The 14,769-nt window shown below is 38.5% G+C and overlaps 1 protein-coding gene across 6 annotated transcripts in view; it reads right to left on the bottom strand.

The window, feature by feature from the left end:
• The window catches only part of slc12a7b (solute carrier family 12 member 7b), a 119,922-nt gene that overhangs the window by 81,044 nt on the left and 24,109 nt on the right, over positions 1-14,769 (bottom strand). Inside the window, exon 1 of one of the 6 annotated variants that reach the window (XM_041814565.1) lies at positions 2,261-2,621. The exons of the other annotated variants lie outside the window; for them this stretch is intronic. Coding sequence (XP_041670499.1) covers positions 2,261-2,381 — 121 coding nt within the window. The 5' untranslated portion in view covers positions 2,382-2,621. Of the gene's footprint in view, positions 1-2,260; positions 2,622-14,769 lie in introns of those variants that run through there. 6 annotated transcript variants of the gene reach the window in all.

The raw sequence follows: 14,769 nt of genomic DNA, 5'->3' as shown, positions 1-14,769 counted from the left end.
AAGAAAAATTCAGGGGGACAAGAGAAAAATTTAAGGGGCAAAGTTTAGCCAAGTGTTATCAGGATGAAAAAGCTGGCCCCTGACCGACTGTTAGCTCAGTAGATACTGACTTGAGTCAGGTTTACAAAGTAGAGTCCTGTTCTTGCGTTCATCACTGAGGGATTTTGCTGAACCTCACTTAAAAAACACAAGTGCCACAGATTACAATGCATTTTGTCTAGATTCTCAAAAAATTCCTTTATTTGTAAATAAAACGTTTACAAGAGAGGGTTTTAGAGTTCTGGATTATTGAGGATTAGAGGTGGGCAGTAAACTGTATCAATACCATCACTGGTAAAATAAATTCCAAGGAATGGATTTCTGTACACTCTGCACTGCAGCTGTACACTCTGTAGCTGCATAAAGTAGCTAAAGTTAAAGTTAAATCAGTGATAAACACACTATCTCTGTCAAGTTCTTCAAAATAAAAGTCAATGTTGTTATTTATCTCAAAGGCTTTTCTTGTGAAAGCCCAAAACAGGAAATATGCTTTAATCAAGGGGTTCTCAAAGTTTTCAGTCCAAGACCCCGAAAATAAAGGTGGCAGAGACTGAGGGTGCCCACTGTACTTGAAGGTGGTCGAGGCAGGGCTGAAACACAGCCATGTGCATTTAAGAATAGTCATGTGCATACTTAAATTGAAAGGGTTTTTTAAACATTTCTTTTTTCAGAGTAATGTTTCAGCATGAATCTCACCAAATGACCATATTTATATTTCACTAATTTTATGCATACATTTTTAAATTGGTAATACATACAATTTTAAATCCTTTAAAAAATATTCTTTGTTTTTGGAAGGCATCTAGTGACCCCCTCTCAGTGTCTCGTGACTCCCAAGGGGGGCTCAACCCCCACATTGAGAACCACTGCTTCAATCAATAGCAGCTTGACACACCTAAGCAGGGTAAAGATGAAACTTATGACTATGGGTGCAGCAAGAAAAAAGTGCACATAGAGAGACATCACAGGCTTGTTTTAAGGGAACAAGAGGGATTGTAACTCCTGAAAATGCATTTAAATACATTATCTCTAATACCATTACCATAAAGGGCAAGAAAAATACTGTTGTGTAATATTTGGGCCATATTGCCCAGGCCTAATACTGATGTGTAACTGTAGTTCAGACCAAAAACTTCAGTCCTTAAAACACACTTTGTACTTTAAGGAATGGGGATGAATAAAGAAAAAGACTTGATGCAAATCTGCTGGTCCTGCCTAAAAACAAAACATAACACAAACTTTCCTACATACAGCAGATAAAGGCTGATATTTATGGCTGATATCAGTTCTAAATATCAGCAGATACTTTCATTTCTGCCAACATGAATATATAACTTCTAAGCCAATATCTGCCGATGCCGATATGATGCAGATTATATCACTATTTGCTCAGATTGCACTCCAGAAGTCTATGGAGTTGGATGTTAGAGTTACAAGAAAGTACAGATCAAACAACCTGGATTCCAAATTAAACTGAGATTAAATGAATATGGTTTTCTTGTTCTCGCCAACACAACCCCATGGGTAAAGCACACACATTCGGTTTTCCTGTTGTTCATTACACACCAAAGTTCACTGCGAGGTCTTCAGAGGGTGAGTCATGTTGAAGGTCGCACGTCAGCAGTAATCAACAGAGAGATGTTAGAAGATGCAATTGAAAGGCTGTCCCAATTAGAACGTCTGTGTTGTCTTTTTTTTGTTACGGCAACGTCAAGAAACTTGGCAGTACAAAGAATTAGAAAAGAAGCCAACCAGAGAAGAAAAAGATCTATAAAGAGGAAGTACAATGATTCATGTGAAGAAGAAATGCTGTCATGGAACAATAACCTGTGAGTGGCAGCGACATGTGAGGAATATCGTCATCTCGTGCAGTTACTGGAAAATGAACGGACCTTCCCTAAAATTCTCTGTGCTCCCTACATTATTATCCACCCACAAGCCCAGCCCATACACAGGTTTTCTGAAAAACACTGGCGACACTAACCCAAGCAGCACAGCCAAATTATCAGCTATATTATACACTTTAAGCCAAGTCTGGAACTTTCCAGGTTAACTTTTCCATCTCCTCTGCCTCAACAGTATGGATATGTCTCTCTCCTTTCCTTAAAATACGTGTAGACTTAAGTTACATAATCCTTGCCCATTTAAAGTTGCATTACATCTCCCTTTACTGTTATTCAACCCCCAAATATAGCTTCAAAATGAAAACATATGATTTTACCTGTGGCATCCTCATCTTCCTCTTTCAGAACATTGTTGTCATCCACATCATCATCCTCAGCCGCCTCTTTTGCCTTTCTTTCGCTGTCCTTCACTGGGACCACGGTAAAGTTGGTGGGCATTTTTACACCATGTGCTTCCTCTCAGTGTCTCCTGTTTGTCCCACTCTTATCTTCTCCTCCCTCCTCTCCCTCCCTCTGTGGTCTGCTGCTCCTCTCTCTCCTTCCTTCTCCGTCCAACAGCTGTCACTCCTCTCTTCTTTCTTGCGCTCCCTCTCAGTTGTTTGTTTTTTCGACCAGACTTTCTGCCCTTGTGTACTTTACTCTCCAGGGGCAGACGCTGAGTCTAACTTCTGATTTTTGTTCCTATCGCTAAGGCTCTGCTGTACACCCATGTGACCCCCACCCCCATATCCAAATAAGGAACGGCCGGGCTGCCCCGCCCAGTGGGGGAAGAACACACAAACACACTTTCAGAAAACATGACATGCATTTCTGCTCATGAGTGCCAGAGGGCATACATGTGGTTGTTTTTGTTCCTGAGGGTAAATCTTCTGTCCAGGAATGTCGCTCTGTCTCACAGGCAACAAAAGCCAGCAATGTCAGCCTTTGTTCTAAGAGGGGAGGAAATCCAGAGCCGCTCCTCTGAGGAGAGATTACACAAACACGGATGCTCTCCTATACATTTCCTCACTTCCTATGCAGCGTCACTTGATCCTATGTGCTTGGTCAGAGGGGGCAGAGCGAATTTTAAACCGTACTGTGTCAGCCTCAATTCCAAACCTGGTACAGTGTTAGCACAGACAGATACAAATGCTTACAAGCATGCTCTGTCCTGAATATACATCTGATTATCAGAATATGTTACAAACTAAGAGAGGGATGAGTGGCTAAGGGAGGTACAGCATTAGAAGAAAGGAGAATCAATAGGACCTTATTTCTTTAAACCAAAACTGGACACAAGAGATGCATTGTTGTCATCCTGCACAAACACTGAAGACTTCTGAGGGAAAATATGTCCAAAGTAAAGCCCTACTGATTTATTACTTTGCCAGTTTTATCAGCTAATGTAAGCCGATCAGTATTAAAATATTTTTTAAGATTTTCATATATAAAAAATGTTTTAACATACTATAACTAAGAAAACAAGGCACTGGTGGATTAAAATATGTCATCATCATCATCATCATCATATGGTTTGCACAATAGAATCCTCCAGATTCACGCTCTGCAATACTCTCTGCCAAGTCAGCAGCACAAGAGACAGAACAACAAACATTAGCATTGGTGCCAACTGGGTAATGCGTAATACAGACAAGTATTTTCTTGTGTGTAACTTAACCCCACAATTTAATCAGAGGTGCATCTAACCTGGGGGTGAGACAAGCCCCCTCCTACCTTCTGTTGTCCCTAATCAGCCACAAAGATCTTTGGATCTTCACTGATAGAAATGTAACAATATAACAATTTCATATCATAATAATCATGACCTAAAATATCACGGCTATCAGTATTATTATGTTGTGATTTGCTAAAAATCTTAAAAAGTACTGATTCGTCATTTATGAAGACTTTATCAAGTCTGATCCTGAAAACACTATAAACCAAGTTAGCAGCAAGAGAACTAGCCTATACACTTGTAGTTTGTGTAAACATCAGTAGTAAACATAAAAAACCCTTATCAAATGTGCATTGACAAAGATACTTTGGGAAAATGGTTGTCATTTTAATCCAAAGCTCCTTACCAATCAGAGTCCTTGTCAATACAACTACTGATACTTTTCTGCTGCTTGGTGCAATACAAACAACTATCTGTTTCAACAGTTGTAAAAGATGAGTAGATTTTGAGTTATAAAGTTAGATAGGTCATGACTCCATCTCTCATCTATTTTATATTGCACAAAAAAGTAAACATTTCTTGTCCATACAACTGGTTTTCTTTAATTTTCTAGCCAAAAAGCTGAATTTATGTTTACCAAAAGTTTTATGTGAACATATGACATTTTATACCCGTTCTGCTACAATCACGTAATCCTACTGTCCTTGAACATATCATATCATAACCATCATTAACTCATTAAATGATGTACTGATTTTTTTTTCATCAGTCAAAGATATGTTACTGCATTATTGTCTAATATGATTCATAACGGCAATGTTTTTTGAGCTTATGAAGTAATTAACATACAGCTAACCTGCGCCTTAGGCCTACCTGTTTGTTTGTGTCCCTGCACTCTGACACAGAGAGTGATGCAGGCAGGTGAGAGAGGAGACACAAGAATACCTCGTCATTTATGATTTGAATTAATGCTTTTTCCCCACTCTCTCCTGCCTTCTAACTCTAACAACTTTCTGGCCTCAAGCCCAAATCACAAAAAATAAAGCATTCCTCCTTACATTACATCAGTACAAAATTGATGCACAGCACAAAAACAGTTCATTACAACTCAACCTCAAAAACCCACTATCAGTGTCCATGCTATCAGTCCCAAAATCCTGCATCAGTTTGCTTTAATCCAGAGACAAACAGACTTTTCATCATCAAAGTATGCCAGAGAGAAAGGAGAATAAAAATGGAAACAAAAAAAAGACAATTACATGACAAAATGTTTACTGTAATGCCGTTTCCATTATTGCTATGCATCCTGTGCATCTCTATCATTCCACTGCAGCTGTTCTAATAGTCAAATCCATCAGCAGATGTAATGGCCAATCCAAAAACAACATGCCATTTCCTGAGAAGAAGAGTGCACTAAAAGTGATAGGAAGCATTAGTTCTCATCCCAAGTAACAAAGACCCCTGTGTGAAGGGAATTATTAAGAGTAGCATGGCTTCAGATTTTAAAAAAGCCCCTGTAGACAACCTATTCTTTTATTATGCTACAGCTCCAGAGACTCATTTGGCTGCTTTACATCTGGAGACCCACCCGAAGTTCCTCTCTCTGTCCTCTAGTTCCCATATCACGATCAACATAAGGGTGGGGCCTGCAGGAAATAGGAAGGGGAGGAGGTGGAGCAGAAGGCAAGAGACTCAGAAAGACACAGACAGGCAGACGGAGTGACCGGCTTACAGGAAAGTGCAGCCGATTTTTCTCGTATTGCAACTTACGCAACGCTCTGAGTTTATTCCTGGTGAGTGGGCCATGGAGAGAAGCTGTGTGTGAAAACGTTTACTTGATACAGAGGCATTAAGAGTATGACTTCAGACATATCTTGTTGAAATCTTAAATATTTAGACAATGGTTTAGTTGGAACGCCACATCAACAGACTTAACCAGAATGACCCAACCATGTGTTTTTGTTTGATGTAGTGATTATAAAATTACATCATCTTTTTTTCCATCAGTACTGTCCACTTCAGAATTTCTTGTCTAGGATTTCACCTCCTATATTTTAACCCACTGCACAACAGACGACTTCAGTTAAACAAATATATTATTAATAACTGTTACGCAATCTTACATCTTTTAAATTAGATATGATTTACAAGCAAAATTCCCCAAAACTTGGGGCACTGTGTAAAATTTAAATAAAAACAGATCGTAATGATTTGCAAAAGCAGATGAAAAAACAGATTTTACTCACAATATATGAGGGGTACTATGCTGTAAAAGTGGTACTAATTAAAACAGTTGAAGGATTATTTTGCAACTAAGTAGGTTAACTGGTAACAGGTGAGTAATATGACTGGGCATGGAAGGAGCATTTAGCTAAAATATTTGTGGAAAAATATCTGAAAAATGTTCTACGTAAAATTGTGAAGACTTTAAATATCCCACCATCTACAGAACATAATTACATCAAAAGATTCAGAGAATCTCAAGAAAACTCTGTGCACAAGGGACCAGGCTGATTAAAAAGCTAATTTAAAAATGGACTGAGGTAAAATGGAAAACTGTTCTGTGGTCAGATGACTCAAAATTTTAAATTCTTCATGGAAACCAGGGACGCCGTGTCCTACAGACAAGAAGAGAGGGACGATCCGGCTTGTTATCAGTGCACAGTCCAAAAGCCTGCATCTCTGAGGGTATGGGCTGCATTAGTGCCTATAGCGTGAGCAGCTTACACATCTGGAAAGGCACCACAACATATGCTCCCATCCAGACAATGTCTCTTTCAGGGAAGACCTTGAATTTTTCAGCAAAACAGTGCTAAACCACATACCACATCCATCACAGCAGGATGGCTTCACAGTAGAAGAGTCAGGGTGCTGAACTGGCTTTCCTGCAGTCTGGACCTTTTACCAACAGAAAACATTTGTTGCATCATAAAAGGAAAAATCTGGCAAAGAAGTTTCAGGACTGTTGAGCAGCTAGAATCCTACATCAGACATGAATGGAACAACATTCCTCTCCTCTGACTCCAGCAACTGGTCTCCTCACTTTCTAGATGGTTAGAGAAGAAGGGATGCTACACAACAGTAAACATGGCCCTGTCCCTACTTTTTGAAATGTGTCACTGCCACCAAATTCAAGAACTTTGTGAAACGAAGTCCAAAGTCAGTCTAATCAATGTCTTGGTTGTCTGATAGATCCAACCATGGTTACTATTAGTCTTTGTTCCATGTCTTGGTTGATGTTTAAAGTTAAATCATGTGAACATGGTCATCAACCAAACAGTGGTCTCTCTCCAGTACCCATCAGTTAACAGAGACAGTAAACATGGAGGAAATTCTGGGGAGGTACAAGCCACTGAACAGAGACAAGGGCTGCTTTCTCTGTGTCCAAACTGAATGTGACACAATAGCTGGCTGCTCACTTGCTGTAAGAACTATGTTTGAGAGCCAATGGTTAGCTCTGGTGACCCGCTGATGGTTCATAGACTGGGAAATGCCTTGTTATCAGCCTGCTAGCTCCATTGTTGGTTTTCTTTTGTATATTTCCCCCCTAGCAGGACTGAAAATAATCACAGGAGCAATTAGATCCTTGCTAATAGTGACCCTGCAAATATCAAGTCTGCACATTTCACAAGTTATACTAGTCCGTTTCTAAAATGTCCTTTGGTGTTAGAGGGCATCAGGATGATCTTTCAAAAGTTGATTTTGGTAGCTATTTTAAATTCAGTCTTTGTCTTTGGATCAAGATTTTCTTTAGATTTAGTCAAATTCCAGTCATTCTTTAACTGTCATGATTTTGTCTAATTTTCATTGAACAAATAATAACTCAACAGGCTTTAGCTCGACCACTTTAAAGGTTTTTAACACAAATTTTGAAGACTTATGTCCCCTGCAGATGCCTAAAATGAATTGCTGGTTCTTGCGTCAGGCATGTTAATGCCATATCATCCCATAATATTCCAGTCTGATTTCCAGTGGGCAATGATGTGCATGCTCTCATGAAAGGGACATTGTCCTGCCGGTCTGGGTGCACTGATTGTCCATGAGAAACAGCCTGATTGTCTGGTCTCTTAATCATCAGATACCAGTTACATCATTGTTTTTTCACTGAGCACAGAGTAGATAAGTGCCCTCTCTGTTATCTTAGTAGCATTTAAATGATCTGTGAGCACTGAGTTGATGTTGCAGATGGTATATTAGCCACCCGACTCATCACTAAATATTTGATTTAGATGAATTTGCTGAAAGTGCTATGTTTGTTACCCAAGCTATTTACTGGAATGATTAAGTTTTATTGAAACTTGGCCAGCCATCTCCACAAAAAAGTAGTTTTAAAATACCTGATTAGCTGGCTGACAGACTTTTCTAAGTGAGCATGGTTGATCATTTGTGCTTTGATACATCTGCAAATAGCTTTTATTCCACTAACCTCTTTGAATTAAGGATGACTGGATTGATTTTCCAAAGTTATCCTGTGCCATATGTGAAGAAATATATCCAACCAACGGCGTATCTATCACTGAGAAAAATAAGGTTGTTTTATCTATTGCTTTCAAAATACATTTATTTGATCTTCAGCAATTCAACAGTGATTTAGTGTCCATCTAGTGTGTATTATAACCCCTTGTGAATGGGGAGCACCTGTGGGAGGTAAGGTGTGTCAGTTATTTTAAGGTCATATAAACACAATATGTTAAGACCCCACATTTGGAACAATAAAAGAGTAATAATCTAAGACTAAAACCAAGGTGCCACACACTTTCAAAAATCATTAAACTTTAAAAGTAAGACTTCTTAGTCAGCCTTCACCCCTGGTCAGCCTTGAACAATGAAAAGATCCAAGCAGCTAGTAAAAATGATAGACAATGGCCAGCTTAGCTAATAGTATTGTCTTGAAAAGGAAAAAGAGTTCAGAAAGAGTTCAGACAGTCCCCTGGTCAATTAACTAATCACAAAAAAGAGATATAGTAGCATCACTGTCTGTCAAAATTAGCTGAGCATGTGATTGTGACTGACTGATCAAGTCTACTGTATCAGCTGTCTGCTTTAGGGTGATAATGATCACATTACAATGCCATGATTGAGCACTGGAAAGAAACATCCAGACCATATATGAAGGTCTTTACTCGTTGCTTTTACATCCTTTTAACTAAATGTAAAAACAGCTAAAGGGCCAGCAAAAAACACAGATGAAAAAAGCGAATACAGTCCTGCTGCTCTGCACCACAGAGAGTGATGAATTTCAGCCCCAAATAACAGAGGTTATAGTGAGCTGAACTTTTTTCAGTTGGCTCAGATTTCTTCTCCAAAAGTAGAAGTATTGATTGATTCTGCTGGGTAAGATGGGAGAGGATTAGATTGGCAATGGATACACCAAGAACAGCCCAAGGACACAAGTCAGGATGTGAAGGGGAGCTTAGGAATCAAATAATGTGCAAGTCCTGTAAGCAACAATGTGATTTAAATGAAGACAACACAGTGGTGCGCTCAATGTTACTTGCAGATCTTTAAGTATGAAAAATGTAAGAGAAAAGATGTCAGCGCAACTAATGATGTTTCTCATATGCACTTTGTTAGTATTCATTTCAGCAGGACATGAATTCTCATCTCTTTGCTCTGCAGGACAAGGGCAAATCAAACTATCAGAACTTTGTTCTACCAGCAGGGTAACAAAGCAAGAAATTCAAAATGCCTTTTGTACTGCTCTGGAGCTGCTATAATGCACAAAATCCTCAGCAATGACTGCTGGTGCCCTCTGGTGGGTTTGTGAAGAACTGTTTTCTTGTAACATTGAATTTCACTGACAGTATACAGGACCAAAATGTTATAAAACCTGTAAAGTCCTCCCTTATAGATCACGGTTGTTCACTAGGTAGAATATGCTGTCTTTGTAAAGTCATGTGAGTTTGTGTCATGGCTTTTGTCACATGGCATTTTTTCCTTCTACTACTTCCTCTTGCTCCACAAGCTGCGTTGAATGAGTTTTGACAGAGGCTAGGGAGACAGAGGTCAGTAATATGCTCTCGAATTGAATCTTAGCAGAAAGTTACCGATTATTTCTTCCTTTTCCAGGACCTACATGGTACAGCAAAAATTCTGACTATACCTACAAAGTCTGAAAGTGAACAGTTATTAATAAAGACAAAATAATATTAAGTGACTCATTGGTGTCAGCTCTGTCTTTACATAAAATGTACAGTACAACAATACAACTGCAAGGCTTTTGCAGAATATTTGAGTAGATCACCCATACTCTTGTGGACCTTCACAGGTGACGTTACTTTTTTCAATTTTTCTTTCAAGTTTTGAAAGCCTTATATGGCCAGGCACAAGCTTAAATTCCTAATCTTTTAACTTTTTATGCACCTGGCCGGTTTGTTTGAGATCCTCTGGCAAGAACTTTCTGTTGTTCCTTAATCTAGACTGGTGACTAAAGGTGATCAAATCCATGCTGTTCAGGACCCAAAGCTTTGAAATTCCCTGCCCGAGGATCTCAGATTTGCAAACTCTGTGTCCACTTTTAAGTCACTGCTACAACAACTGTTGTACTTTATAGAGCCTTCTCTTTACAGCTGTGATACTTTTTGTTACCTTTGTCTTTTTACATTCATTTTTTGTTAACTTGTTTTGTATTTCATCCAGGGCTGAACGATTTTGAAAAAAGTCTAAATGTGACTATTTTGACTTGTATTGCAAATGCGATGTCATTCTCATTTTGATCTTAAAAAAAGCCCCTAAAAAATAAGGAAAGCAGGGTATCTTGCAAACTATTCTAAAAACATAATACTTAAATGTTTGCTCGATGTGTGGAGAATAACATCTCTGCTGCTGAAAAAAAAAAGAATTAAACTGGTATTTTAACATGTTTCATGTTTGAGAAATGAGGCATTTTCTGCAATTTGAAAATTGCAGTCGGACTTAGGCAATTGTTCCCATTTCTGATTGCTTGTTTTTACTTGGTGTATTTTTATTTGTCTGCCTGTAAGCTAACTCTGGTTTCTAAAAGCGTTTCAAAACTTGTCCAAGCATTTATCTTCAGTTGACTAGAGACTTTAACAGTACAGGTCTACAGGTCTGCCAAAAAAGTCAAGCAAACAGCTGCAGCTGCAGCTCACTAAGACCAAAGTCAGAACCAAATATGGAGAATTAGCCTTCAGTTCCTATGTTCCTTATATCTGGAACAAACTCCCAGAAAACATCACATCTACTGAAAGAAAGAGCTCACACCTGTTCACTGCTGCCTTTGACTACAACACTACATCACTTTTTTTATTTTAATTACAACTCAGCACTGTACCTATTACTTAAATCGCTAAAACTTGATGTCCCTGTGCTTCTCCCATTCCTGAGCATCAATAGGCAGTTATTATATAGACTACAATACGGGTAAAAAGCTGAATTTGTCAAATTATCAAAACTCATCAGGTTAAATGTCTATAAAATAAAGATACTGTTTGTAGTTAGGTTGACAAAGAGCTTTTAGTTTGCAAAAAGCCTTTGTCTCTGTGGCCTCAAAGAGCTTTCTTTTCTTTCTTTTCTTCTTTCTTCTCAGGTAGCACAAAATGGCACTCTGGGGCCCCCATTTGATCATAAAAGGAAGTGCTAGTACTTGTCACCAAAGAGATTTGGACAGAATATACAACAAAAAATGGTTGGTTGGGGCCTCATAAACAAAGGGCACGTGACAGCAGTAGTTCAGTGCAAGACAGAAGACATTCAGCAACCATGGTTCTTCAACTTAACACTTTGACAGGATATAACCATCCATCCATTTTCTATACCGCTTATTGTGTTGGGGTCACGGGGGGCTGAAGCCTACCCCAGCTGTCATTGGGCGAGAGACAGGTACACCCTGGACTGGTCGCTAGTCAGTCGAGGGCTGACATTGAGACAAACAACCAGGCGCGCTCACATTCACACCTATGACCAACTTAGAGTGATCAATCAACCTAAAGAGCATATCTTTGGTGGTGGGAGGAAGCCGGAGTACCCGGAGGGAACCCACACACACACACAGGGAGAACATGCAAACTCCACACAGAAAGGTCCCTGACCGGGAAGTGAATCAAGAACCTTCTTGCTGTGAAGCAACAGCGCTAACCCCTGCGCCGCTGTGCAGTCCATATCAGTAATCCGTTCATTAAATTAAACACATCTTCAACAGGCTGAAAATAAAATCGGCCAATGGATCAAAACATAGGGGTGCACAATAAACCACAATTTTACTGTAGCCACAACATTAACTTTTGCAATAAGCACAAACACCTGGACTTTTAGCTCTAACTAAACCAAACCTCTTTGATAATTAATATCAGTCTAATGTTAAACTTAAAAATAGAACTTTAATTTTCAATTCATTGAAATATACATGTGCGTGCACAAACCTGCATAGAAACAAACGTTTGATCAAATAACAGACACAAAAACAGCAACACAGTTAAAGGAGAAAAACGATGACATATCAGTTTTAAATGTATTTAGACCTAACCTCCCCTTCAGGTTCCCAGTCTTCTCTTCTCCACATCTGTTATCAAATACCTCTAGGAAAGTTTTCAAAGTAAGATAATCATCAGAGATGCACAGATGCATCAGCCATCATCAAATCAAATCAGTGTTTGCATTCAACACACTTCATGGCTGATTCGGAGAACAGATTTGTTATTGGGCAAAAATGTGACCCGGTGGACAAAAATCTGATCTGTCCTCAAACATGAGGGAAAATTATGGCATTGTTGCAGGTTTGCAAAGGAGTAACGCAACAAAAACATCTGCATTGGTATCCATTATCGGCTAAATTGTCAGTCTAAATATTGGTATCGGCCCCACTTTAACAATCACTGCATCTCTAATAATAATGAAAGCCCAAGGTCCAGAAAAATGTGACATTTGCTTTGATGTTCTAAAGTCAAGTTCTTTAAGGGTAGGAACTCTGAAATTTGGTCAAGGTATTTACATGTTTTTCCTGTAGTGCCTGTCATATCGCAGTACTCACCACAGAGAGAAAATGCATCAGTATGTCTCTATTTCCCAGTTTACTTCAGCCCCACCAAAAAGGTCTTGCTTTACCTAAAGAATCCTGTGTAATTGGGGGCTAACTGGCTAATGGAAATGGGATATTTTACAAGTATGACTCAAATAAAACTGAGGGGAAACAATTTCAGCTGACATTTTTAGTCAGACTTTCCTAATGTTTGACAGTTAAATGGTGACTGAAGCTTTTATTTTCCTCTGAGAAGCATTTCCATGACTTCTCTTTATTAGTCTGTAAAAGGAAACCATAGCCGCGTGTTAAATGTGAACCCCAGACTGCAATTATGCATCATTTTGATGGAAAATCCAACTAGTCACAATTATTTAAGTAATAGTAAAACACAATAAGACAATTCTGAAGTCCTTAATGAATTTACTGCACACATGCAAAGCCACACCTGGACTATCTCAGGTAACCGGCCGCACACTTGCCTGCTGGTCATCCATTTAACCCTGAGTTTGACATGACAGGCTCAGGTGACACTTTCTTTTCTTTTAGAGATAAAGGTGTTTCCATTTCTAATTAACGTGTTCAGAAAATGTTGCGACAGTAGAACTACCACACTGTTTACACTTAAGAAGTATTTGTAAACATTGTTCACATAGATACGGGTGAAAAATTAATTCATATACATACAAAAATACTCATGCTTATCCTTTTAAGAGTCTGGGAAAACTACATTATCTTAAGCTTTTTTGATATAATGTCTGACTTTTACATTTACCAAATTAAAAAAAATTATCTCTTCTTACCCAAGATGTCTGTAAAGATGGTATGAAACAAGTAGCCATCAACATGATGTGTTACCTGGTCAAGTTGTCATGACACCAGGAGGAGAGGAGGAGGAGGAGGAGGAGACATCACTGTCACTGTCCTCTGCTCTCTCACCTGCACCACTCACTGTGACTGTCTATTGGAGTTCAGATCAGAGGCACAGATGAGCAAATGGGCCTAAAGAGCACTGCAGCCATAGGAGAATCAATTCACACGCTCAAAGCACATCTGCATTGTGAATCAAATGAAACCAAAATGCTGCACCTTTAACTACCAAAAAAACCACCTCAGACTGTTGGAGTAGTATGCACTCACTGGCTTCAGCTACTGGTTATTTGTTCATAAAGTCTATAAAAAAAAAAAAAAACTTCAAAACTGATTTTTTATCAGAATAAAAGTGATTAAGTTCACTTTATGAGCTGACAAACAGCAATATGATGAGTTCAAGTAAACTCATTACAAAAAAAGATTAAACATATGTAAATAAAATGTAACATCAAGTAAACAAATTTTCAGTTTTCAATGAGAAACTTGAATAATTACAGTTGTGAGGATAATAAATGTGTTTCATCAAAATAAGATAGAATAAACAGATGGAATCATGACCTGTAAAATCTCTAACTCGAGGTCTACTCGGCTTATTTTACTTCTGTTAACCCCATAAAAATTCAAGGGCCTGCCAGCAATTTTGTTTTAAATATTCAGTTATTCACAAAGTAACTGTTCTCAGCATTCTGACCATGTTAACCATCCAGGGATAAAACCACCACAGCAGCCACAATTAATGCTTTGTCAGGCTACAAAAACAAAAATAAATGTGACATGGCTATCTTTTAGAAGCATTCCTGTTTTCTCCTGATCATAATATTTCGACAAAACAGTCCTGCTGCATTAGGAAGAGTCCCAACAATGTAAATCCAGTCAAATATTAAGTCCAAAAACATAATTACAACCATAAAGGTCTGGTTTTGTATGATTTCTCAATATTATACTGTATTTGCTGTAATAATGCCTTTTTTTCCAGACAATTATTAGCATTGCTATATAGAAAATGTCTGCAACCTCAATCCTTTTTGAAGCCTCCAGTTTGAAATTTCCTCATTAAAACAGGTGTAATATAAAAATTTTCTCTTCTATTGTTGTCAACTTTAGAACTAAACTAGCTAGGGCTTAATGCTTTAGTCCAGTTCAGTTTTCAAGCTAATACCTTCTAGCTACAGGCCTCTGTTTCAGTAAAAATTTAGACTGGAAAAAAAATGCTTTTGTTGTATTACTCAACAACAATTACAACAATTCAACTGACAAGAAGAGGAGCTGGACTGAAATTACTACCAAAACAGATGTACCAGGGAGCTAACAGCTAGCGACAA

This window comes from Cheilinus undulatus, linkage group 19 (genome assembly GCF_018320785.1).
Source record: "Cheilinus undulatus linkage group 19, ASM1832078v1, whole genome shotgun sequence".
NCBI lineage: Eukaryota > Metazoa > Chordata > Actinopteri > Labriformes > Labridae > Cheilinus > Cheilinus undulatus.
Note: the sequence above shows the minus strand (reverse complement) of the source record. Positions and strands in the feature narration are given on the sequence as shown.